Genomic DNA, 26,614 nt, shown 5'->3' on the forward strand with positions numbered 1-26,614 from the left:
ATACTTCTCATCCACAAATAGCTGCCTGGATTATCCAGGACAGCTCAGGAAGGCAGAGTATGTCGAGACCTCCTCTCAGTTGTCCATTGGGCTCTATCATGGCCACTAACCAAGGAGGCCAGGATGGAAACACAAACCAAGGGGCCTGGTTATAGCAGCACTTATTTTTATTTATGGCTAGTTACTGGTGGCATAGCTGGTTAATAGCAGCACAGGGTTTGTAAATTAATTCCTTGGAGCAAATATGATATGTTAAGAGTTTATTCCAGATGAACTTTATAATGAGACTTTCAGGTTGACCTTTCAGAGAACATTTTTTTATACTGATACAAACATTTAATCAGTCAACACATGGCCTCAACAGAAGAGGGGGGAAAGCATTAAAGGCAGATGGACAGTGGTTTAATATCAGCCAAGATGAACTAAGTTCTTAGCACTTGCAGAAGAATGCACATCTTGACTGCTGGCAGGATGTGGTTCTTTGGATCTTGTAATGCAAATAGGTCACAAATCCTTAATGAAGACCAAAATTGAAAAAGCCCAGAAGACTATTTCTAAGAAAATTTAGCAAGCTTAGGAACAAATATGGGGCAATATTTTTCACAAAAAAATTATTTAACGTGACCTTGCATGACAAAGCAATTTATTAAGGAAAAATCCAAGTTGATACCATTCCAAAAAGAATGATTACAAGGCGTAAGCTTCATAAATATCTTTGTCTAGCCAGTTAGGGGAGAACTTTAAAAATCAGCACATATGCTGGGCTCAGTGGTGCATGCCTGTAATCCCAATGGCTCAGGAGGCTGACGCAGGAGGATCGAGAGTTTAAAGCCAGCCTCAGCAACAGTGAAGCTCTAAGCAACTCAGTGAGATCCTGTCTCTAAATAAAATACAAAAATAGGGCTGTGGATGTGGCTCAGTGGTTGAGTGTCCCTGAGTTCAATTCCTTGTATATAAAAAAAAAAAATCAGCACATATGCATGTCCAGGAAAACACAGGTAGTTTTTTGCTTTTTAAAGATCAGTGCAAAGAGCATTCTGCATTGCTACCTTTCTACATTTATCTGGTCATAGGAGGAATAAATATATAGAAGCTGTATAATGATTTCAACAGGATAAATCAGGTTACTGTGCCACTGCAAGGTAAATGAAGATATCCCTGCTGGAAACAGCTACACATTGCTAACTAACCTACTGCAATAGTTGATCTACTTTGTTCAAACAATTGAATGGCTATCATAATGTGACAATTATTTCAAAACTGGTACAAATCTCAGAAGTCTCATTTTATAGAGGAGGAATCTGAGACCTAGGAAGGTTAACCAACTGGTTCACAGATGACTACAGAGCTAGACAAATCTCAGGCCTTTCCTCTCCTTTCCTAGGATTCTTGTCACTTCAACTTCATTCTGAAATACCCTTAAGTAAATTGAGCTACACAAAATTCCCAACACAAATAGATGGGGGCATGGTGAATTTTATGATATGTGAATTATATCTCAATTTAAAGAAAAGAAATGGGTATCCTGGATTCCAAAGACTTGTTCAGTTGGTAGGCAGAATTTAATATCAATAATGTGGTTCTGACATTGGTTCTGTGACATCTGACGTTACCTGTGATATTCAAGAGGTACAGAGAAAAGTTTTATATTTCACACCTCCAGAATACTTCAATTTAAGAGAGTAACAGAAGTGAAATCATAGCCATGTAGGAAAAGACAAAAAGACTGTAGTAGAGAATTTAAGATGAGGTAGAAATGATAGAAAACAGCCATATGAGCCAAATAAATACTCAAAGAGCAGAGATTTTTACATGATTCAGGTTCTGTGTGTAAAATAAAATTCTCCCTCTCCATCTACTATGGGATGAAGCCTTCTTGTTTGAAATGAAGTCTTTATTAATAAAAGTGGTAGACAACTTGATTTTGAACTCAGAAAACTCAAAGGACATGGAAAGAAGAAATTTAATTGTCCTTTTACCAAACTGTCCCTAAACACTCTATATGTTTAATAATTTTGGAGCCGAAGTCATAGGAAACTTCAGACTTGGAAAGCAAGAGAGAAAGACCAGGAGAAATTCTGTTACCCTTGAACTCATGGTCTAACCATGTTCATAAGCCAGGAGGAAGACTTCCAGTATTGAACACAATGCCCCTAATATTGCCAATGTCAGTTTCTCAAAGAATTTCCAATTTATTTGGATTATAAAGATAACCATTTTAATGGGAACACGTTTCTCTTAAATCTCATTGATTTTCCGGAAAAAGAAAATCACCTAGTCCAGAGGTCAGGAACCAGATTAGTTTTTTAATAACATGGTTTTTAATAAAGTACTTTTTAATAATGTGATCCTAGCTTGGAAATTTAACATTGCTTTTTAAAAAACAACTGTGAACTCTGGCTTTAGGACATGACAAATGAAAATGAGATCTAGTATACTTCTAGCAATTCCAACTGTAAGTAATGGGTGGAACACCTCATTTTCTCTCAGCAAGTCTCCTGGGGACAGGGAATGTGCATGTCCCCATGTTTCCTCTCTGGCAAGGTTAGGCAGTTTTCAGGTAATTACCAACTGATTCAATGGAAAAATATTATTCCAGTGCCTATCAGCCTTGAAGATCTATTTTTTAGTCTTGGGATATATATGATTTAGATATTTCCCATCTAAAACTATTATATGTGATAGACACTTGATATGCTGCTGAGACCCCCTTTCAAGGAAGGAAATATTGCCCTAGCTACTGGAAGTTTTTAACTCCCAGTCCCTCCGGTCCGCCCCTTCTGGAACTGCCTCAGTTGCAGAAAGTACCTTATCCAAGGTTACACTTCTGATGATGGATGGATGCAGGGGTATAAAACTATGGCCATCTCATCCTGACTTAGGACAGCTCAGAAAGGCCAGTCCAGCTCAACTTCCCTTTGGGGTTTGCCAAGGCTGTCATTGGTCCTGCATCTTAGCTCCATTTCTCCTTCTGCCCAATTCTATTTCATTCCCTCCCCTTGCCCAGTGTCAATCCCAAAGGCACTCCTTAATAAATCTCCTGGACCTTAAACTCAATCTCAGACTCTGCTTCCAGGAGAAATAAATCTGTGAAATATTCATAAGTTCAAAACTATGGTTATTCATGCAAAGGAAAATTAAAACAAAGGAAGTTAGACAACACCTAAGGACTACGTACACGTGACAAACCATCAAGAAGTTCCAAGGTTTAACCAATAAATTAGCCTCATGGTTGGCTGCATTTTCATTCTTTTGCTTTCATAAAGGTGCAACCTTGATCTGTCATCACATAAACAAGTTTTCTGAATTGCTGAAATGCTAAGAGTAGTTACTTTGTTATCTCTGAAGTAACAGAAAATAGCATAAAAATTAAAATGGATAAAAATACAGGAAAAGCAAAAAGTCATTGTTATAAAGCTCTGACTGAAAACTGAATTATATTTCAACTCAAATACTGAATTATGAACTAAAATGTGATAAGTATTTACAAGACTTTTGAACACTTTTCAATCCTGAAAAGGAAATTTTAAAAACAGTTCCATTTACAAGAGCATCCAAAAGAAAAAAAATACCCAGGAGTAAGTTTAAGGCAAGGAGGTAAAAGACTTGTTTGCTGAAAATTACAAAACGTTGTTGACAGAAATTAATGATCTAAATAAATGGAAAAACAGTCCACATTCATGAATTGGAAGACTTACTATTGTTATCAATAAGAATCTACAGATACAATACAATCTCTATCAATGGTGTGGGTTTTTATTGCTGCTATTGCAGAAATACGAAAGCCAATCCTTAAATTCATATGGGACTGCTAAAAGCCCCAAATGTCCAAAAAAAGGTTGAAAAAGAAGTTGGAGGACTCAGACTTCCCAGTTTCAAAAATTACTTTAAAGCAATAGTAATCAAAATAGTGTGGCACTTATATAAGGATAGACATATATTTCAATGGAATAGGACTAAGAGTCCAGAAATAAACCCTTACATAGAGGCTCAGCTGGTTTCAGCAAGGGTGTCAAAACAGTTCAATAGGGAAAAAAGACAGTCTTCTCAGAAAAATGGTGCCGAAACAACTGGATATTCACATGTCAAAGAATGAGCTTGGATACCCATCTCACAAAAATGAACTCAAAATGGATCTGAGACCTACATGTTGGAGCCAAAACTACAACACTTAAAAAAAAATACGGGAATAATATCTCCTCATCTTGAGTTGGGCTAAGAGTTCTTAGATACAACAACAAGAGCCTGATCCATAAAAGTAATAACTGATAACTGAACTGAGTAACTGAAGCTCTGATAAAGACCTGCTTCCAGAATACATAAAGAACTCTTACAGGATTGGAGATATAGCTCAGTAGGTAGAGTGCTTGCCTTGCATGCACAAGGCCCTGGGTTCAATCCCTAGCACCGAAAAAAAAAAAAAAAACTTACAACTCTACAGTGAGAAATATCTGAGTAGACATTTCACCAACATCACTAGTCACTACGGAAATGCAAATTAAAACCACACTGAGATATCACTTCATACTCACTAGAATGACTATCATAAAAAGATACTACCAAGTATTGATGAGGATGTGAAGAAACTGGACCTCTCAGTGCTGGTGGAAATTTAGAATGGAACAACCCCTTTGGAATCATTTTGGCAGTTTCTGAAGAAGTTAAATACGTATATACCATATGACCCAGCAATTCCATTCTTAAGTATCTACCCAAGAGGAATGAAACATGTGTACATAAAGACTTGTTCTTAAATATTCAGAGCAGCATTATTCATAGTATCCCAAAAGTGGAAACAACTCAAAAGTCCATTACTGGGGAGAGGACCAATAAAATGTGGACTATCCATACAGTAGAATGTCATTTAGCAATAAAAAGGATAAAACTACTGATATATACTACATCACAGAAAAACTTTAAAAATGTGCTAAGTGAAAGAAGCCAGATGCAAAAGACCTCATATTGTATGGTTCCAGTCGCATGAAAAGCCCTGAAAAGGCAAATCTATAAGATACAAAGCAGATTAATAGTTGCTTGGGTTTGGGGTTAGGAACAAGGATGGTCTTCAATAAGGGATTATTGGAGGTAATGGAAATGCTCCAAAACTGGATTATGGTAATGGCTGTGCAACTACATACTTTATTAAAAGTCATTGAAATATGTGTGCTTAAAACAGGTGAATTTGTATGTATGCAAGTTATTCCTAAGTAAAGCAGTTTTTTAAAAACAAAACCTGGTACACAAGAACATGGGCATCATTTGAAAAAGAAGTGAGCACAAAAGGTGATGTCATGTTTCTCAAGAGCAAAGGCACACAGAACGGCTGTGGGTGGGCCAGCCTGAAGCTGAGAGCAGCTTCCTAGCCTTTCTATCTCTGCCAAGCAACTACTTCTAGAAATGGAAACGAATGTGCCCATTCCTCTGCCGAATAAAGATGAATTCAATGTGGCATCAGGTACAATTCTAGAACCAGCAAATAAATTCCTGAAGATAGATCTCAAAACACCTTGGTTTTCATATATTCCCAAATCACTTCAAATATCTGGCTACATGTTCAGGGTGTGGCATTTAAGCTGTATTCCCGACTGATAGAAGTTTAAAGTTCAGTCTGGCTACATTGTATTTATGTGTGTTTTATCAAAATCTTTCCAAAATGATCACCAGCAATTCTATCAGATTGTCTCTAGAAAAGTCTGGAGTCATAAAACCCAGGCTCCCCAATTCTAGCATTACCCCAATCCACATGCAAGGGACAACTAAGCACACACTCCTTAAAAGTCACCCAATTTACTTTGACATTCTGTTTTAATGTTTAATCACCATTAACTGCAAGCTGTTCATTCTGCTGATCCAAACCATTTTTCTGTTTGCCCTATTTCCACTCCATCTGGAGCGGAAAAAATATCCATCTCCTTACTTTCATAAAGAGGATAACATTTAAGGATGACCATTAACGGTATCTCCCAAGGTTTACATCCCTTCAGCATTTACTCTTTGGTACTGTTTTCTAGCCTTCAAGTTATCTCATGTCCCTGTTTAAAATTCTTCTGAAGAGTGGTTACCAGAGCTCAGGAAGGGTGTGAGGAAGGGACAAATGGAGCTTTAGTGGATGGGTAGAGTATAGGGAATGAAGCAGGATAGAAGGAATAACTTCCAATGTTCTGTAGCACAGTAGGTATCTATAGTTGACAATTATTAATTGAACATTTCAAAATAGGTAGTACAGAGGATTTTTGAATGTTCTCAACACAAAGAAATGATGTGTGAGGTTACCCTGATCTGTTCATTACACATTGTATACATGTATTGAAATGTCACACTACACCCCATGAAAGTGTACAATTACTATGTGCCAATTAAAAATATTTATTTTAAATTTCTTTTAGTTGTAGATGGACACAATACTTTTATTTTTTATGTGGTGCTGAGGACTGAACCCAGTGCCTCACATGTGCTAGGTAAGTGCTCTACCACTGAGCTCTAACACTGAGCTACCACTGAGCTACCCCAAGCCCCCAATTTAAAAATTTTTAAAAATAAAATTCTTCTGAATGCTCTAATATTTCATACCTTCTAAGTATGATAACAAGATAATATAATACAGAGATGTTAGTTACCAAATCCAGTAGAATAAATTAATTCCTAACAATCAAAACACCTAGGAAGAGTGGTGTATACTTAAAATTACTATGAATGTTAAAGGAATTCCTGGGTGTTTAGGAGGAAGAATGTGCCAGAAGGAGAATACATAGTGGGATTATAACTAAATTCACTACATAGTGTTGCAACACTAGAATTATAACACTACCTAGCATTTATTATAATACTAAGTCTCCTAGAGGACAAAAATATTTCAAAGTGAAAGGTCAGGCATGGTGGCACATACCTATAATGCCAGCAGCTCAGGAGGCTGAGGCAGGAGGACTACAAGTTCAAAGCCAGCCTCAGCATCTTACTGAGACCCTAAGAAACTCAGCAAGACCCTGTCTCTAAATCAAATTTAAAAAAATATTTTTCCCTAAGTGCAGATACACCCAACAGCCAGGAATGAAAAAAGAAAGCTCCTTGCCTTCATGTAGCTCTTTTTGTTTTAAGGAATAAGTGTTTCATAGGAATTTCTTGCATTAAATCCAAGTTACAACTTTTGCTTGTGCAATAAATATGGAACCACAGATGTTGAATGCTGGAAGGCATCCACAAACAAAAGGACAGAGGTCAACATTTCTCATTTTACTGATATGACCCAGACAAGGGTAGAACAACTGCCCAATGTGACTTAGAGACAAGGATGCTATTCCAACTGCACCTCCTGGATCTCAGGCCCAATCTCCTTTGATTTTCCCCCCATTTCTCCATGAAGGAGGTAATATGAAAAATCAAGATCTGGAAAGAATAGGACAGACTCTCCCATAAATGGAAAAATATCAGTACGTCAATGGAACAAAACAAAATGACACATTGTCCTGTTTCTTTTCCAAAAGGAACTTGAAACCACCCCCTTGCCTTGTTTTACAAACCAGCTTGTAAATCCACGTTCCAGTGGTAACTGAACTACCTCACTTGCTTTGTTTCTAGAACTTCATCCTCTGGTAGGGAAGGAGGGTCAAAGTTTCCCCTTCATTTCCCCTTCAGGTGGGGATCTTTGTCAGGTGGAGTCCTGGGGAGCCCCCCTTCCCATAGTTGCTAAGGGCATTCTGTGAGGGGTAAAGTCTTGCAAAGCTCCTATTCCCCTGCATAGGGCAACCTGGGGAGAGCGTTACTTCCTGGGTCCTTTTCTTGGGTCCCTCTAGGAACTCCAACTAGAACAAGAAAAGTGTTGGGAGACCCTTCCCTTCTGGATGTGCTAGTGGGAGGGATGCTGAGGTCCAAAGGATAGGGATCAAGGCCCTGTTTAGAGTCTAGGTCATGGTTTCTCAAACCACACCACCACAGATCTGGGGGAATGGGAAGCTTGGGGGTACATTCAATGGTATAGGTTAACTCTGGCACAATTTCTGAGAATATGATCTTATTCAAATATTTTTAGGATGGTGGTTTCATTATACTATCTAAACCTACATGGCAATAAGACTAGGTAATCACAGGAACTTATAAACTGAATCAGGAAATTCCAGTACATAATAAAGGAACAGGAAGGGGTAGAAGGAAGTGGAATTTCATCCCACTTCTTTTCAGCTTGTGGCAGGGAACTTCAGGCTTGATCCCCTTATTAACTGGGTACAAGTTCACATTCCTCCATCATCAAAGAAACTTTGGTGAGGAAGTATGGGAGGTACTGACTCCAGCAAAAAGACTCTTGGTGGTCCATGGGAATACAGGTCCAGCTCAGAAGGAGACCCAGGTGGTTCCAAGCTCAAAACCCTAGGACATAATGAAGAACATGCCTGACCTTCCCTTCTGTCCCACACTTTCAATGGCCAAGTGGGGCCTAAGCTAACTGGTGGGTTGAGGGATAGTTTTCAAATGACCTCCTTAGAAACAATGAACAGGCATTAGAAATCAACTTGCTACATGTGAGATCTTTCAGGCAAGCATTTTACAAATTTATACTTATGAGGCTAAAAATTTGAAAATGTAATACTTACTGTGTTTTTTTGAGTTACCATATCCTGAAAAGAAAAACAAAAGATGAACACAGTTTTTCTGACCAGTTAATTTTCATAAGCATTAGTCAGTATTCCCCACATCTTAGAGTGCCCACTCTAAAACAAGAATTAATCGTTTGATAGTGCTGGGGTTGTGGCTCAGTGGTAGAGTGCTTGCCTTGCATGTGTGAGGCACTGGGTTCAATTCTTAGCACCGCATATAAAGAAATGACTAAAATAAAGGTCCATCAACAACTAAAAAATTTTTTAGAAAAAAAGAATCATTTGAACCCCCATCTGAAAGCTTCAAATAGGATGAACCTCTGATAATTTTACAATTCACATTCTAAGGAAAACTAATCATAACTGTTTAGTTTTGGAATTACCAGGGAGCATTTCTGCTTATGATGATTTTATGATTTTCTCAAAGCACTGACAATACTTTTGCCCAAAACATTTTAAAAAAAAATTTTATAATTGTAGATGGAGAGCATGTCTTTGTTTATTTTTATTTGGTGCTAAGGATGGAACCCAGTGCCTCACATGTGCTAGGCAAATGCTCTGCCACTGAGCTACAGCCCCAGCCCCCACAAAAGATATTCTGAGACTCAACTTTGGGCACTGAGTGTCCTGCATCCCGCCTTCCCAAAGAAGAATGACAGTGACAGTAAGAAAGTACTTAGGAAGCACTGTGCCATCCTGGGGTTTGAATGGATCAATGGAAAGGCTGCAGAAGCACCATGGTCATCCTTCCTACAGAAAGGGTGCTGCTGGAAGTACCCCTGACACCCTACTAGAACTGTCTAGGCAGGTTCCAATTCAAAGACAATTTTGGCCAGTTAACAACAGGATGGTTATGCAGACCTTGAGTGTATCATTCATACACTGGAAACCAACATTTCTGCAAGAGAAAACATAATCAAACAGCTGCCCTGTAAAACATGTATTATATAATCAGAGAATTTTTTTTTCAGTGATGGAGGTCAAACCCAGGGCCTCACATGTGCTAGGTAAGTGTTGTGTCACTGAGCCACATCCCCAGTCCAAGATTTCTATTTTTGATAAAAAGTTCAGATTGCTTTCTTTGGTATTAGATTAACTGATTAACTCCCCATTTACATTTTAGAAAATATTTGTCCTATTTGTTAAAAATTAAAAATTTTCAATCTCTAGCCCTGTATAATAATTTTTAAATTATCTAGATTATAGAACTTTCCAGAGAGTTTTGCTAAGGTAGAGTTGAGGAAAAATGCATTCAATTAGGAAAAAATATGTTAAAACTTCATGTTTCCCATGACTATATTTTCATATTTCCTAAATTCTAAGTGTTCTAAATACTTCTAAGCACAGTGAAAAACCAGTACAAGTAGCAGTCAATATCTAAATCTCTAAAGTTATTTAGGTTGCTTATAGCCTTTGGGAGACTATTCTACAATGTAAAGCACATTGATAAAAGTTTCTTTGTTTCACTATCATACAAATAACTTCTTTAAATACAGTACTGTGCTATAATTACAGAGCACATATCTATGTGAAGTGTATGTGAAGTCTAACACATACAGATTACACATCTGAAGCAGGTGGTGTTGCTATCAGGAAATAATCTCAACCCTCTACAGAACCCAGAAAAAACTGGTTAATATTAAATTGCAACACGCGCGTGCGCACGCACACACATGAACCACCCAAGCACGGCATAAAATTGTCCTGTTACATATTAGTGATTTTAGGGGGCTGGGGAGATAACTCAGTTGGTAGAGTGCTTGCCTTGTAAGCACAAGGCCCTGGGTTCGATCCTCAGCACCCAAAAAAAAAAAAAAAACATATTAGTGATTTTTAGAGCTGAGGAGTTGGGACACTTAAAAAGGATGCCTGTGAAGGCCAATCTCTAAAACACTAGTTCTCATACCTGATTACACATCTGGGAGGTTTAAAAAAGTCCCATGCCTGTGCTGCACGCCCCAGAGATCGTGATGTGATTGGTTGGGGTGTGGCCTGGCTCTTGGGATATTTACAAGCTCTCTGGGTGATTCTAAAGTGCAATCAAGGTTGAGAAACACTGCTGTAAACAAACTATTATTTTTAAATGATTTAACATAGACCAGGATTTCCTAAGAAATTCAACAATTTTAGCAATTAGGCATTTATATTTTACAAATAAGCATTTTTAAATGTTGTACATTATCCAAAAATGTTTGTGTCAAAATTGCCAAAAAACATTTCAGAAATTCTCAGTATTACTGAGTTGTATAGGAATACACCTGTTTTCAGTTTTGCTGCTTTCAGATTGGAGTACAATAACAAATTAAATGCTGATTAAGTCTATGGTAAAATTTTCTACTCATTTTGGTAACTGTTAAATAACTCCCTGTCATTATCCAGGTCAAGAACTAATTTTTATAACATGCAAATTTGGATCAAATTGCCTACAAAGGGATTCAGAGTGGTGTGTTTGTCAATGGAAATGAATAGTTTTTGCTTCTTCTCTAATGAACCTGGAAGTGCTCAGGTTGCCTGCAAAAGCATAATGTAGCAGAGATGCTCACACAGCAGTCAAATTTATCTGTGTGAGGTAGAACCAGTGGTAGGAAGAAAGGTACTACACAAGCAATTTTTATTACTTTTCTCACATATAATTCCTGTGCTATGGTTATATTTCAGCTTGACATAAAATTCTGCTCTCCCAAAATGAAGTATTCAGAGAAAGGTGAGCAATGTTCTTTACCTTCAATGACAGAGCTGTGTCAGCATCCGTGTCATGGTACAGGATCACATTATTGGCCATGTCAAAGCTTTCACGGACTCCAAGATGGTAGAAGAGGGAAGGCTGTCTGGAGATGTCACTCATGTCCACAACCGCAACATCTGAGATGAACGAGAGGGATGCAGGTGCGAGGAGAGATGATCTGTCTACTTAGTCTACTTGCTATTGATCAGTAACACAGAGTTATGGCAATTTGTACTTCTACCATCAGCCTTTTAGGTAGAGTTGGGGAACAATTTAATTACACTTACCCCATGAACTATGGAAGGAAAGCAGCAAGATTTTTTTTAAAACAACACAAAAACCCTCTTCCTTTCTTAAAGAAATAGGAATATAGTCTCAGAATTTGCTGATTTTTAATGTTGTTCTTCTTATGAAATATATATACAAATATAATTAGCATATTTATGAAGCATATAGTATAATGAAATGAAAACCATGTAAGCCCAAGTCACTTACACATACCCCTCCCTAATCACATCTCTTCCCTCTTGCTCAGAGGAAATCTCTATCCTCATTTCTGTGTTTATCATTTCCCTGCACATATGTGCTTGTGCATACTATTGACTGAATGCTTGTGTCCCCCTCAAAAATTTGTGTGTTGTAATCTAATCCCCAATGTGATAGTATTTGGAGATGGTGCCTTTGGGAAGAACCCTCATTAATGGAATTAATGTTCTTATAAGAGGCCCCAGAGAGATAACTTGACCCTTCCAGCATGTGAGAACACAGTGAGAAGACCCAGGCTATGAACCAGCAAGTGGACCCTCATCAGACAGTGATTTTGCTGGCACCTTGATCTTAGACTTCCCAGCCTACAAGAATTGTGAGAAATAAATTTCTGTTGTTTATAGGCCACTCAGCCTATGGTATTCAGTTATAGCAGTCTGAACAGGCTAAGACAATATGTACAGACATGTATGGGCACATTATATTTATGAATTCCTAAACAATGTATTATTCATTTTTGCATGTCTTTGAATTTTATATAAATAGCACATTATACATATTCTTTGACTTGCTATTTTTTAAAGTAATCTTTTTTAAAAAAGGTTTAAGGTATTTCAGAATAGTTGTTCATTTTATTTTGTATGTGTGTGGTGTTGAGGATCGAACCCAGGACCTTGAGTATGGTAGGCGAGCTATACCCCCAGCCCTGACTTGCCATTTTTTAAATTAATATTTTTATCTGTTCTAATTAGTTATACATGACAATAGAATGCATTTATTCATTTTGATAGATCATAAATGGAACATAATTTCTCATTTTTCTGATTGTACATGTTGTAGGATCACATCAGTCATGCAGTCATATATGTACATGAGGTAATAATGTCTGTTTCACTCTACTATCCTTCCTACCCCCATACCCTTTCTTCTCCCTTCACTCCCCTTTACCTAACCTAAAGTAACTCCATTTTTCCCTCATGCCCCCTGACTTGCTATTTTTGATGCGATTCAACCAATTTGTGTGTCTAGCTCCAGTTCCTATATTGTCACTTCTGTACAGCTTTCCACTGTACAACAATTAGATCACAATTTCTTTTCCATCTTGTCTACAGAGATTTTATTCATTTTTCTTTTTCTATTTCCAGAGGCTACAATAAAACATTTCTGTGCCATAGCTCCTGGCTCACATATCCATTATCAACTTGACAATATAAAATACCCCATAAAGTTGTGTCCTGTCATAGAAACTATTCAAAAAGGAGCAACTTATTGCATCAATCACAAACATATTTAAATTTGCTTAGTAGTATTGGACACCATTACAAAATTTATAATTTTTAAGAAGACATAAGAGCTCCACATTTGATGGAGCTTCCCCACTACATGCACCAGAAATACAGAAATATAGTGTCCAAATTTCTGCTCACATTACTGTGACTTATAGGAAGTCAATGAAAATTCTGGTGTAACAGAACAGAGGTGAGTTGTGGGTATCAAGTATGTGGGTGTGAGGAAACAAGAATGCAGGTAGAAAGAAGCCACATCAGCACCAGGCTCCACAGGTTCTGCAGAGACGCTGGGAGACCTGAGGCCAAGTGTCACTAATTGACACTTTTATTCTTATATATGGATTGCCTACTATATACAAGGCATTTTACTGGGTACCAAGAACAGAACTGTGAATGGGGCATAATCTCTTTCTTTAAAAAGAAAAAAAAAGCACAATACTATGCAGGGAACTGGAAGGAAGTACACACAGTCAGAGCTACTGTGAGAAGGGCTAAAGTGAGGGATACAGTGACAAACTCCCAGGAGAGTACCAAACCATCTTTGTATAGAGGCAGTCAGAGAAAGCCTGGAGGAAATGAAGTTGTCTGCAATCAAAGTATCTGTAAGAGTTAGGCAGGTAAATCAGGGTTGAATGGGGTAATGGAAAGAATTTTTTTTTTTTTTTTTTTTTTGTGGTGCTGGGGATTGAACCCGGGGCCTTGGGCATGCAAGGCAAGCACTCTACCAGCTGAACTATATCCCCAGCCCTGGAAAGAATATTGTAGGAAGAGAAGCAAGTGCAAAAGGTCAGAGGCAAGTCAGGGTGTGAGTGTCAATTTCCTGGCCAGAATACCCTACGAGATGAATCTGGAAGGGTTAGCAAGTACCAACTGGCAAAGGGGTCTTCAGAGCATGTTAAGAGGGCTGGACTTTACCTTGAGGCAGCAGAAAACAGATGGTAATTATTTTCATTATAGAGAACTACAAATACATATAAAAGTTGACAGAAGAGTACAAAACCCACACGTCTCTCACCCTCAACAATTATCATCTCATAAGCTTTGTTTTAACTACACTACCAATCCATACCATCCCCTTCCACATTATTTTTAAGCAAATATCAGATACCATATCATTTTACTCCCAAATATTTTAGGATGCATTGCTAAAAGATGAGAACTCAAAGAAAAAAAATAGTCATAGTATCAATGTCTCATCCAAAGGTATTTTTTAAATAATCAGGAGAAGTTTTAAACAGGAGACAATCACATTCAAATTCACCCTTTAGAGGTTGTTGCTAATGATAGGACAAATGTATATGCTGAGGAAACACTTGACAAGCCAGTTCAGCTAATTTATCTCAAATGGATAAGTCTGCTCCCCACAGAGGTTTGCTCAGAGTCAAAAATAACACTGCAGCTGAGTAAATTAAACATTCTGCCTATATGATTGTTCCCTGGGCTCCATTACCTACTCAAAATTAAAAATGAAGAGTTTCATACTGATGCTATTTTAAAGTGGCAACATAGATACCAATTCCAAGGCCACAGTGATTGCTATCTCTAGTTAATAAAGTAAACAAATTGAAGAAAACAAAGGAAAGTGGTAGGGAGGGGCAGAGTGCACAGTTGAAGGACAGAAGCCCCGAGTCATGCAGACTTGTAGGCAGTCAGGAGCTTGGTGGAGTAACTTTTAGCCAAGTAGATAAAGTTTTTATCTGGCAACACAAAAATTCTTCCCTTTTGTGACTTCTCAACATTCTATGCTGGGACCTGTACACTGACCTAACTTTCTCCAGAAGTCCTTCTGTGGCTCCACCCAGGGTTAGTGACTTTCCAGTGCCAATTAAAACAAGACAGATCAATGCTGCTACTTAAAATAAAAATTCAGAGCAATTCACATTCAATAGGAAAACTGTCTCAAACTCAACACTGAAATTTTTTGCCTGACATTTGTCACACATGCTAGTAGCACTGAATTTATTTTGAGGAATTTATATCCAGACGATATTCAATTGGCTTGCTTTTGTAACTTCTAAGACACTAATTTAACATTGGATTTATGAATGCTAACTGTGACAAAACAGTGGCCTGGAATTTTTTTTTTATCATATATGAAGCCTCGAGGTTTGTATTCCTAAAAAGACTACCAATTTTCTCCAAGCTTTAATGGTCACAATGGTCACATAGTCTGTCATTTACCAAACCCTTCCAAACACCTCAGGTGAATTTCAGAAGCACCCTGAGAGGCAAATACTGGCTTCACTTTGCAGGTGGGCAAATTAAATGCAAACAGGTTAACAGACTTGCTCAAGGTCACTCAGCCAGGACAGTACTCAAACTCACCTTTTATGATCCCAAGTCCTACTCTCCCCAGTGACCAGATAAGCTTATTGCTATCCTGGCTCACTTTCTAAAATCAAGCCACCTAGGAGGAAGACAGCAAATATATCAGACTAAATCTTAGGTGAAGAGATCACAGACAAAAAGGAAGAGATAAAGTTCAGATTTTCATTCCCAAATATACCCTACGCTCCTAGCAGTCATTACCTTCCAGTTAGTTCCCAGTGATACAGTCCAGTCTTGGGGAAGAAGCCTGCATAGCATAACCCAGCTTCCTTGATCATGAGGCAGACACGAACACATCCCTATCTATCATGGCTTAACACACTTTAAAAAGTGATATTCCACAGGGAACTGCAAAAAGTCAAGGTTCCAGTAAAAAGTACACTTAGCAGAAACGGTGTTTAAATTTTACATTGAAGCAGCCCTCAAACAATTTATCAATTATAATCATCTCAAAACATGTTAATATGAAATAAGATCAAATATATATGGGATTTTAGTTCATTCAAATTTGGGGGGCTTGGGGTTAGCTCAATATAGAACACTTGCCTAGCATGCATGCGTCCCTGGATTCAAACCCCAGCACCATGTGAAAAACAAAACAGAAACCAACAAAAAAATCTTTTGAACACTATCTGGAATATAATTTTTGTTAAATGTTTTATAAGTAAGACTGTAATTTTTAGTGTGGTTTATAAGTATTGGATCCCTGCACTAAAGCATTAGTCAACAAAATGATACAATAGTGAATGATTTACCAGAGTAGTTCTGTAATCATTCTGGTTCATGCCAATCTTTAAATATACTCCAGCTTATCCATAAGACTATCTTCCTCCCAGCAGAATAAAAGAAAAAATATAAACAAGACTTGGTTTTTGTCTAAATGTAAAGAGCTGGATTTTATAATAAATTTCCTACCAAAGATACCTCTAAAAAATCTGAATGAACATAATGACAACATTGGATATCTGAAAACTCCCTTTTAAAAAACTTCAAATTTACTGGACAGAAGATATATTGACTAACTCCTACCATAATTTAGATCTGACTTCATCATGACTTGGGAGACTGAAGGACCCCAAGTTTGAGGCCAGCCTCAGCAACTTAATGAGGCCTCAGCAACTTAACAAGACTTTGTGTCAAAATAAAATAGAAAAAGGGTTGGGGATATGGTTCATTGGGTTAAGCACCCCTGGGTTCAACCCCCATTACCAAAAAAAGATCTGACTTTATCCATTGCTGCTCATTCCCAATACACTTTCAAGTTAGGCTAATGGAAAAAATGCTGTGATGTATCATTTAAATCTCATTTTCTAACCTTGTAAAAAGGTGCCAACCTGCCAATTCGGTGTTAGGAGGTCAGCAAATCCTTACCTAAGTGCCACAATGGATGGGTAATAGTTACTTTGACTACTGACACTTAACTAGGAGGAAGGAGGGGAAGAGTGGGGATACCAGAAAACTATATCTGGTCCATCTTTTGCTTCCTAGTGTCTATTTTTTTATAAGAACAACCAAAGTAAATCATTTTTGTAGCTATACAAGTGTGATCAAGATGTATCCACCACTAGTTTTCCCAAAAGAGACACTGACATATATAAGCAAACTATGTTTACTCACTGAAGTAAGAGAACTTAGTGGGCTTAATTTCAAACCACTCACAGTGAAAATAATTGTAAAACACAGTATAGCATGATTTCAGGTGCTTTATCTTTCACACAAACCTGGTTTCTCTTTCACCCAACAATGTGGGAAAAATGAGCTACATTATGCTGCAAACTAGGTTGCACTCATTCCTTTAAATGACAGTAATATCATCCATACTGTCATACCTCACAGTTCCAACTTTGGTTCCCCGGCAGCCTTTGAACACACCAATTCAATATTTTCATCTTTACCCAAAGAGTCCTACCCAGGTTTCTTCAACCATTTTATAACTGGATCACTTTGAAATGAGTTTCTTTGGCAAATTTTTTTAATCAATTATGGTTATATAAAGTATTTGTTATGCATAACTAATTACACATAATAAAAAGATATAATTACACATAATAAAAAGAAAATCTCCATTGTGTATATAGAGCACAATTTCTTTATCCATTTGTTTGTTGACAGGTACCTGGCTGGTTACATAGCTTGACTTTGTGAATTGCACTGCTATAAACTCTGATGTGGCTGCATGTCTATAGTATGCCAATTTTAGATCTTTTGGATATATACTTAAGAGTGGGGTAGCTGGTCATATGGTAATTCCATTCTTAGACTTTTGAGGAATCTCCATACTGCTTTCCAGAGTGGTTGTACTAATTTGCAGTCCTACCAACAATGCATAAGTGTGCCTTTTCCCCCACATCCTCGCCAACACTATCATTTGTATTCTTGATCACTGTCATTGGAATGAGATGAAATCTCAGTGGAGTTCTAATTTGCATTTCTCCAATTGCTAGAGATGTTGAACATTTTAAATATATTGATTAGCCATGTGTATTTCTTCTTTTGAGAAGTGTCTCTCTAGTTATACTGCACATTTATTAATCAAATTATTTGGGGGTTTTTGGTGTTAAGTTTTTTGAGTTCTTTAACTATTCTGGATATTAATCACCTATCTGAGGAGTAGATGGCAAAGACTTCCCTTTCTGTAAGGCTTTCTCCTCATGCTCTTGTTTTATTTGCTGTGTAGAAGCTTTTTAATTTGATGTTTTTGGTAAATTTTTGAGACATATTTCTTATAAACATTTTATGACCAACAGATAACAACTTCTTCTTTCAACCTCTCCTTTATCTCACCTTTGAGATACATGCAATTTTAGAGCCCAGCAGAGTTTGATGTACTGCTACCACACACTGCAAACCATGGAAAGTATACCACTGAGTTTTTCTTTCATAGTGACAAAATTGTAGAAAAAGGTCCTTGCATTTAAGTTGTTCTCTGTCTCATTAAAACAAACGTCAGTCAAAATGAGAGGACCCATGGCTTGCTTTTATATTTACTTCTCCAACAATACCCTTTTATTCTTAATAAAATCAACAGTTCCTTAAAGATCATCGCAAAACAATCCGACTTTTGCATGAATGCTGATTTCACCTATTCTATGTCCTGTGTTTCCTCATTGATGTCTGTCCCCACCAACTGTGGTGGGAACTGAGTTCATTTGGTAGTGGTGACTCATTGTTGGATATGGGGCCATCATTCTTTGTCCTTATCCCTTCCAGTTTTCTTATACATTATTTTCACGTACCAATTTCCTTTTTCTTAGGTGGTCCTCTGACAGTGCATGTGCAGAATTTATGATTTGCATCAAGCATGCCTCAATAGCCTGAGGCTTTGTAGTAATTATTTACTTCTGAGAAAGCAGCAGCATTTTTGGATACAGGAGTCTCATTCTTAAGATAGAAAACACATTTTAACAAACTCATCCAACAAGTTTTGAAGCTTTAGCCTTGTGAAATCCAATGCCAATCTAAGAGTCATTCTAAACATCAAAATTGTCTTTGCTTCCAGCTCATAACAAAATGTCTGATGGGATACATTGGAGGCCAATTAAGCATCTGCTATGGTTTAGATATGGTTTCAGTGTGTCCCCACAAAGGTTCACATGCTAGAGGACTGCTCTCCAGTGCAGTGGTGATGAGATAGTGAAACTTTTAAGAGGGGGCATCCAGTACAAGGTGGTTAGGTCATTGTGGCTGCTGCCCTTGAAAGGGATTAATATAGTTTTGTGAAACTCCAGGTAGTTCCTGCATGAATGAATTGTTGTTTGGAGGGTAATAATTTAGATAGTGATAATGGTTACAGAACTTTGAATATACTAAAACCCACTGAACTATACACTTTAAGTGACTGGATTACATCCCAATAAAGCTGTCCAAAAATAAAAAGAACCAAGTACTAGAATATTCATAGCAGCAGTACCATTCATAAGTCTCAAACTGGGCCAATTCTAATGTTCGCTTAAAAAAGAAAGCATAAATAAATTGTGGCATCCTCTTACGCAATGCTATACATAATTACAATTAACAAATTATTGTTATATTGATATTATAGCGGTATCCTATGAACATAAGTGAATGAAAGGATCTAGACACTAACATGGTACAAGTTCTATTATTCCACTTATACAAAGTACAGAAACAGGCTAAACTAACCCATGCTGATGTAAAATCAGGATAGTGGTTGCTCTTAACCAGAGTGGGGCTAGAAAATGGAAACAATCACATGCTAGGATGCTGTTGGCATCTACTTTCTTTTTTTAAATTTTTTTTTTTAGTTGTAGATAGACACAATACCTTTATTTTATTTATTTATGTGGTGCTGAGGATCGAACCCCGTGTCTCACGCATATCAGGAAAGTGCTCTACCACTCAGCCACAACCCCAGCCTGACATCTACTTTCTTGATCTGGGTACTGAGTACATGTGTTCAGTATGTGAAAACCCAGAAGTACATTCAAGACTATAAATACATGGTATACATATACATATATACACACATACACACACACATATATAATACTGCAATAAAAAGACAAATTAAGAAGAATATTCAAAGTAGGATTTTACGCTTTTTTCTCATCTCCATTATTTAGCCTAGGGCAAAGAATGGAGTTAGAATGTAATCTCCAACTCCCAAACTTTGGAAACTTTTCTTATAAACTGTAGGAGTATAATGTGACCACACTACATTTGAAGCAAGGTGTCAGGATTGGTTTATTTAAAGTCTCCAGTGTCAAACTTCATTTGAGATGAATCACAGATGTAAATGTAAAAGATAAAATTATAAAGCTTTCAGAATAACACAGAGGACTATCTGCACAGCCACCACCCGGAAGACTTCATAGAAAAGATAGAGCATGCAATCATAAAATATTAATATAGTAAATGAGATTAGATTACATCAAAAAGAAAAACTTCTGCTTGTCAAAAGTCACCCGAGTAGATGAATAAGCAAGCCACAGTCCAGGAGCAAATACTCACAAAATATACTTCTGACCAAGCACTTAAATCTAAAAATATAATGAACTCATAATTCAATAATAAGATGACAACCCAATCAGATGGGTATGTGACTGGAGTAGACACCTCACAAAGGAAGACATCTTCATGTCAAAAAAGTACATGGAAAGATGCTCAACATCATTAATCATCAGGGAAAGGCAATTAAAACCATAATGAGAAATCTCTACCTCCCCTACTGGAAAGGCCAAAATTGAAAAGGTCAATAAGACAAAATGTTGGTGAGGATGTGAAGCCCCTGGAACACATAGGTGATAGGAATACAAAATGGTAAACCAGTTTAGATAAAGGGTTGGAGTTTGCTATATATACCTATACCATTCCACTCCTAGATATTTACCCAAGAGAGATAAAAATATTAGTCCAGAAAAAAAAACTTATTTATACACAAATGTTCCTAGCAGCTTTATTTATAATAGCTTCAAACTGGAAGCAACCCAAATAGCCACCAAATAGGAGAATACTGAAACCAATTGTGGTATATTATTACAATGGAATATACTTGGCATTAAAAAAATCCAACTATGATACCTGCAATAATAAGGATGAATCTCAAAAACACCAAGCTGAGCAAAAGAAGCAAGGTATGCTGTGTGAGTACACACTGTGAATCTAGTTATATAAACTCTACAAAAGGCAGATCTAATCTATAGTGACGGCAGATGAATCATCTCTTGAGGTCAACAAAGGGGGTGAAGGAAGGATTGGGTCAGAGAGGACATGAGGGAACTTTCTGGGAAGGTAGAACTAGTCTATATTGTTATGGGGTTTGGGTTACACATGGTTAATCATTTTTCAAAGTCAGATGAGATTTGAGCATTTCAATGTATATACGTTTTGCATTAAAACAAGTATAATAGTCAAGTAGGGGTGGGGAATGGGTAGAGGAAAAGAATGATAGAATGTTAATAATTGCTGAAGCTGGATAATACACATGCTTGAAATTTTCCATAATAAAAAATTTAAAAGGGAAAAACTTATCTACATCAAATGTTCCTACTTCTCACCACCTTCTCCTTCCCTCCGCTTCTGTGTTCAATTCTGCCTGGCCCCTGGGCTTCCCTCCTGCAGACCCTGATTTCCAAATAAGCTCTACTTTCTGTAAAGTTCCACCACTCCATTCTGCTCAGCAACCAACACCCAACCCACAACCATCAACAACCAAACCCCAACAACTATCAGGCATTCCTGCCAAGTCCTGTTACATCCAGTAGCTCAAAATCTGCACAAAATATTGGGAAACATGAATTTTTCCAGCCTACTTTGTAGAAGTTCAGTCCTACCCCTGCTATTATTTGACTAGGATTTGAATACAACCTATCTCTAAGTCTGATATGTAGAAGACTTATTTAAATAACAAAAAGGGCTGGGGTTGTAGCTCGGTGGTAGAGGCTTGCCTAGCACACATGAGGCACTGGGTTCAATCCTCAGCACCACATAAAAATAAATAAAACAAAGGTATCCACCTACAACTAAAAATATTTTTTAAAAAAAGCTTATGGTAACTCAAAAAACTCTACACCAAGAATGCAAATAATCCAATGGACAAATGGGCTAAGGAAATGAATAGACACTTCACAGAAGAAGATCTACAAGCAATCAACAAACATATGGAAAAATGTTCAACATCTCTAGTAATAAGAGAAATGCAAATCAAAACCACCCTAAGAGTCCATCTCACCCCAATTAGAATGGTGATTATCAAGAATACAAGCAACAACAGGTGTTGGCGAGGATGTGGGGAGAAAGGTACACTCATACATTGCTGGTGGGGCTGCAAATTAGTGCAGCCACTCTGGAAAGCAGTATGGAGACTCCTTAGAAAACTTGGAATGGAACCACCATTTGACCCAGCTAACCCACTCCTTGGCCTATACCCAAAGGACTTAAAATCAGCATATTACAGAGATACAGCCACATCAATGTTCATAGCTGCTCAGTTCACAATAGCCAGATTGTGGAACCAACCTAGATGTCCTTCAATTGATGAATGGATAAAGAAAATGTGGTATATATATACAATGGAATATTACTCAGCCATAAAGAATGATAAAATTATGGCATTTGCAGGCAAATGGATGAAACTGGAGAATATCATGCTAAGTGAGATAAGCCAATCTCAAAAAACCAAAGGAAGAATGATATCACTAATAAGTGGATGATGACACATAATGGGGGGTGGGAGGGGTTAGTGTTGGGGTTGGAGTTGGGTTTAGGGAGGGGGGCAGGAATGGAGGAAGGAAGGACTGTATAGAGGGAGGGGAGGGGTGGGAGGGGTGGGGGAGAAGGGAAAAAAATGGCAGAATGAATCAAACAACATTACCCTATGTAAATTTATGATTACACAAATGGTATGCCTTTACGCCATGTACAGGCAGAGAAACAACATGTATCCCATTTGTTTACAATAAAAAAAAAAGCTTATGGTTTATATTCCCAAACTATATAAGTTGACTGCTGAAAACAATACATTTTTGCCCTAGTAACAAATAATAGCTAATAAAGTAGTGGGCCAGTCCACAAATGTCTATTCTAAAATGTGCTAAAGGTGAACAGCAATGAATCAATTAAATACTTCAGGTAAAATGCTTCTATCATCAAAGTTGACCCACATGACTAAAAGTTGAGGAAAGTTCCCAGCTTAATGTTGTGTGAGTAGCATGGAAAGGAAGGCCCCCCACAGTCCAGCCAGTAGCCAGGTCTGGCAGACATAGCTGAGGTCTGGATGGGGCTCTTGCAGCCTGGTCCCTGGGAGTGAAATCATTGCTGCATGCCAGGTCACCTCTTTGAGCAGGGAGGAAGAGAGTAAGAAAGTGTCTGAGTTATAGTTCCTACTATATTTGTTTAAAGTAAAACCATAATCAAATTATAGAAAATAACGGTATAGAAAATGTGGACCAACAAAAGAACCAGCATGTCCAGCACATACATGAAGCCAGCGTTTCCATTCCAACGTGTTAAGTTCTGTTAGTCTCTTTATCAGACATGTACTACTGAGGAAGGTTCAGGTTCAGAAACAGCATTATGATGTACCTTGATTCTTAATAAAGGCTAAGTGCAGAATGCCTATTTCCTGGCCACCATTTTCAACATGGTCATCGCCAGAAACTATATTCTGAATTTCTTTTGAGGGCACCCAACGAGTTTGCTTAATCTCAACAGGAGAAACCAAGTGTCATCTGTGTTTGCTGATAGTTATTCTTAAAAGCAGAAGGATAAGCCAGGTGTGGTGGCGTACCTATAATCCTAGCAACCCTGGAGGTTGAGACTGGAGGATCGCAAATTCAACACCAGCCTCGGCAACTTAGTAAGGCCCTAAGCAACTTAGCAAGATCCTGTCTCAAAATAAAATATAAAAAGAGCTGGGGATGTGTCAGTGGTTAAGCACCTCAGAGTTCAATCCCCAGTACCAAGGAAAAAAAAAAAAAAAAAAAAAGCAAATGGATAGAGAGTCCCAGTAAACACTCAAACAGTAGCCAAGAGAACTGCATCTGGCTCTATTTCATTGAAGAGTTTGCTATCTGGCAGAAGATCAATCATTAAATCAGTAATTATTTAAATGCAATTGTGTTATCTGCTAGGAAAGAACCCCTCAGCATGCAAAAGTTAGCAGGGAAAAGAAGAGGGGCCTGGGAAGGCTTCCTAAAGAACTCAGTTGTGAATGCTGAACAGTTACTGGCCAGAGGAAGACTGCAGGATACAGGAGGGGGCCTAGATACAGTGACTTGTAGGCAAACAACATGGATTTGAAAACATCAACGCTGGCTCACGGTCAGACAATCCCACCAGTTCAGGAGGCTGAAGCAGGAGGATTGTGAGTTCAAAGCCAGCCTCAGCAAAAGCAAGGGCTAAGCAACTCAGTGAGACTCTGTCTCTAAATAAAACACAAAATAGGGCTGGGGATGTGGTTCAGTGGTCGAGTGCCCCTGAGTTCAATCCCTGGTACCCCCCACTCCAAAAAAAATAAAATAAAGACTGGCCCAGGGCTACATGCTGTGGTACGTGCCTGTAATCCCAGCCACTCAGAAGGCTGAGGCAGGAGGATTTCAAGTTCAAAGCCAGCATAAGCAACTCTGAGACCCTGTCTCAAAAATTTTTAAAAGGGCTGGCAGCCAGACGTGGTGGCATACACTTGTAATCCCAGCAGCTGGAGAGGCTAAGGCAGGAGGCCTCAAGTTCGAAGCCAACCTTAGCAACTTAGCAAGGCTCTACGCAACTCAGTGAGACCCTCTCTCTAAATAAAATATATAAAGGGCTAGGGATATGGCTCAGGAGTTAAGTGCCCCTGGGTTCAATCCCTGGTCCCCCTCCCCCACCCTCAAAAAAGACTAGCCCAGCTTTGAGAGACCAGTTACAAAGATGTTGGTAGTAAACTTGGATGACAGAAGATAGTAGCAGGGTACAAAGAGAAATGGGCAGATTTGAGAACCATTTTGGAAATAATTAACTAGACTTGACAATGGGGAAGAAGATAGGGTCATTACTAATAGGTTTCTGTGGGTTTTTCTTTTTTTGTCCTGGGGATTCAGACCGTTTTTAAATTTTTTATTTTGAGACAGGATCTCACTAAGTTGCTTAGGGCCTTGCTAAATTGCTGAGGCTGGCTTTGAACTTGCCATCCTCCTGCCTCAGTCTCCTCAGCTGCTTGGATTACAGGTATGAATCACTGCACCCAGAACTCCTAGGTTTCTAATGTGAACTCCTGGGTTGATATTATACTCATCCATGTTTACTTACCTTAGAGAAGGCAAGGTCTGAATTAACTATTGTCACTATATTCTGGTAATCCCTATATTCTGCTAGAAATCAATTTGGACAGTCTCCTATGTATAGATCACACACAAAATGGATATGGTGAAACAGAGGGCTGCCTGGTTTATCATTCCACAACCATTAACCCCATGTTGATGTCCCACAGAGACATCTCCCTTTGAACTTACTCACTTTCCAGAATGAGGAGAAAAGTCAGCAAATTATAAAACATCTTAAGGTATCCTGCAGGCTCTTTCATGAACAGGAGCCAATGCTCATGTAAATTGAGCCCACTTAAGCAAGCTAAACCAAGAGTGCATTTAGGCATGTCTAGAAGAATGCATGGCAAACTATATTATTCAGGATAAACCAGGCTATGCTGCCATAATAGACAAAGCCTTAAAGTTGCAGTGGTTTAACTGCCATCTTGAACACGTGATCTTCGTTTGCCACACAGAATTAAAGAGAAGCAAAAGGCACACAAGCAAACTTCCTCAGCCCAAAGGGACACCTGTTGCTGCAGCTCACACTGTACTGGCCAGCACTAGTTACAAGATCTCAAGTGATATTAAGAAGTATGGATAAATATATAGATGTTTGGTGAGTATTGTCCTTGCCATAAAATGCATCGAAATAATCAAGAATTCAGGAATAAGACCACAGAGGAAGAAGCTAGACATAATTCACAGGAAGGGCAACAAAGAGAACTAGAGCTACTCTTCTTTTAAACCATAACACATTTTATATATATATATATATATATATATATATATATTGTACCGCGATTTGACCCTAGGGTGCTTAACCACTGAGCCACATCCCTATCCCTTTTTATATTTTATTTAAGGTCTCACTAAGTTGCTTAGGGCCTCGCTAAGTTGCTAAGGCTGGCTTTGAACTCAAAATCCTCCTGCCTCAGTCTCCTGGGCTGCTGGGATTACAGGCATGCACCACTGCACCTGGTAACATATTCTATTTTTATAGAATGCCCAATATCACTGTTAGATTCAAAACTAACAGTCACTACAGAATTATTTAATACAAAAGGCAATTTTTACCCAGCCTTCAAAACTGATGAAACTGTGAAAGGAGATAAAATGTCTCCCCTCACATGGCTGTTATTAATACTTCAAGTATCTCATTTTTATTTTCTTAGCCCATAGTAGTACAGTATGGGGGCCCTACTACTGGAACACATTATCAACAGTGATGATCCATGACATGAGATGATCCATGGCTCTCTCTTGACAAAGTATGTCCTAGCAGACAATTTTCTAGCAATTAGGCTAGATTTTCACAACCTCATCACTAACAATAATCCCCAAGTCTCAGTAAACTGACAAACAAAAAGTTTCTCTCTTGTTGATGCAAAATCCAAAATGGATGTTCTCATTGCAATAAATGTCCTTCAAAGGGCAACTCAAGGATTTAAGCAC

General features: G+C 38.0%; 1 protein-coding gene across 2 annotated transcripts in view; it reads right to left on the reverse strand.

The window, feature by feature from the left end:
• Nucleotides 1-26,614, reverse strand: part of Map3k15 (mitogen-activated protein kinase kinase kinase 15) — a 119,265-nt gene that overhangs the window by 86,674 nt on the left and 5,977 nt on the right. For both annotated transcript variants that reach the window (XM_047535783.1, XM_047535782.1), the window contains exons 2-3: nucleotides 11,311-11,450; nucleotides 8,586-8,609 (exon numbers count right to left, since the gene is read on the reverse strand). In XM_047535783.1, coding sequence (XP_047391739.1) covers nucleotides 8,586-8,609; nucleotides 11,311-11,450 — 164 coding nt within the window. The remainder of the gene's footprint in view (nucleotides 1-8,585; nucleotides 8,610-11,310; nucleotides 11,451-26,614) is intronic.

This window comes from Sciurus carolinensis, chromosome X (genome assembly GCF_902686445.1).
Source record: "Sciurus carolinensis chromosome X, mSciCar1.2, whole genome shotgun sequence".
Lineage (NCBI taxonomy): Eukaryota > Metazoa > Chordata > Mammalia > Rodentia > Sciuridae > Sciurus > Sciurus carolinensis.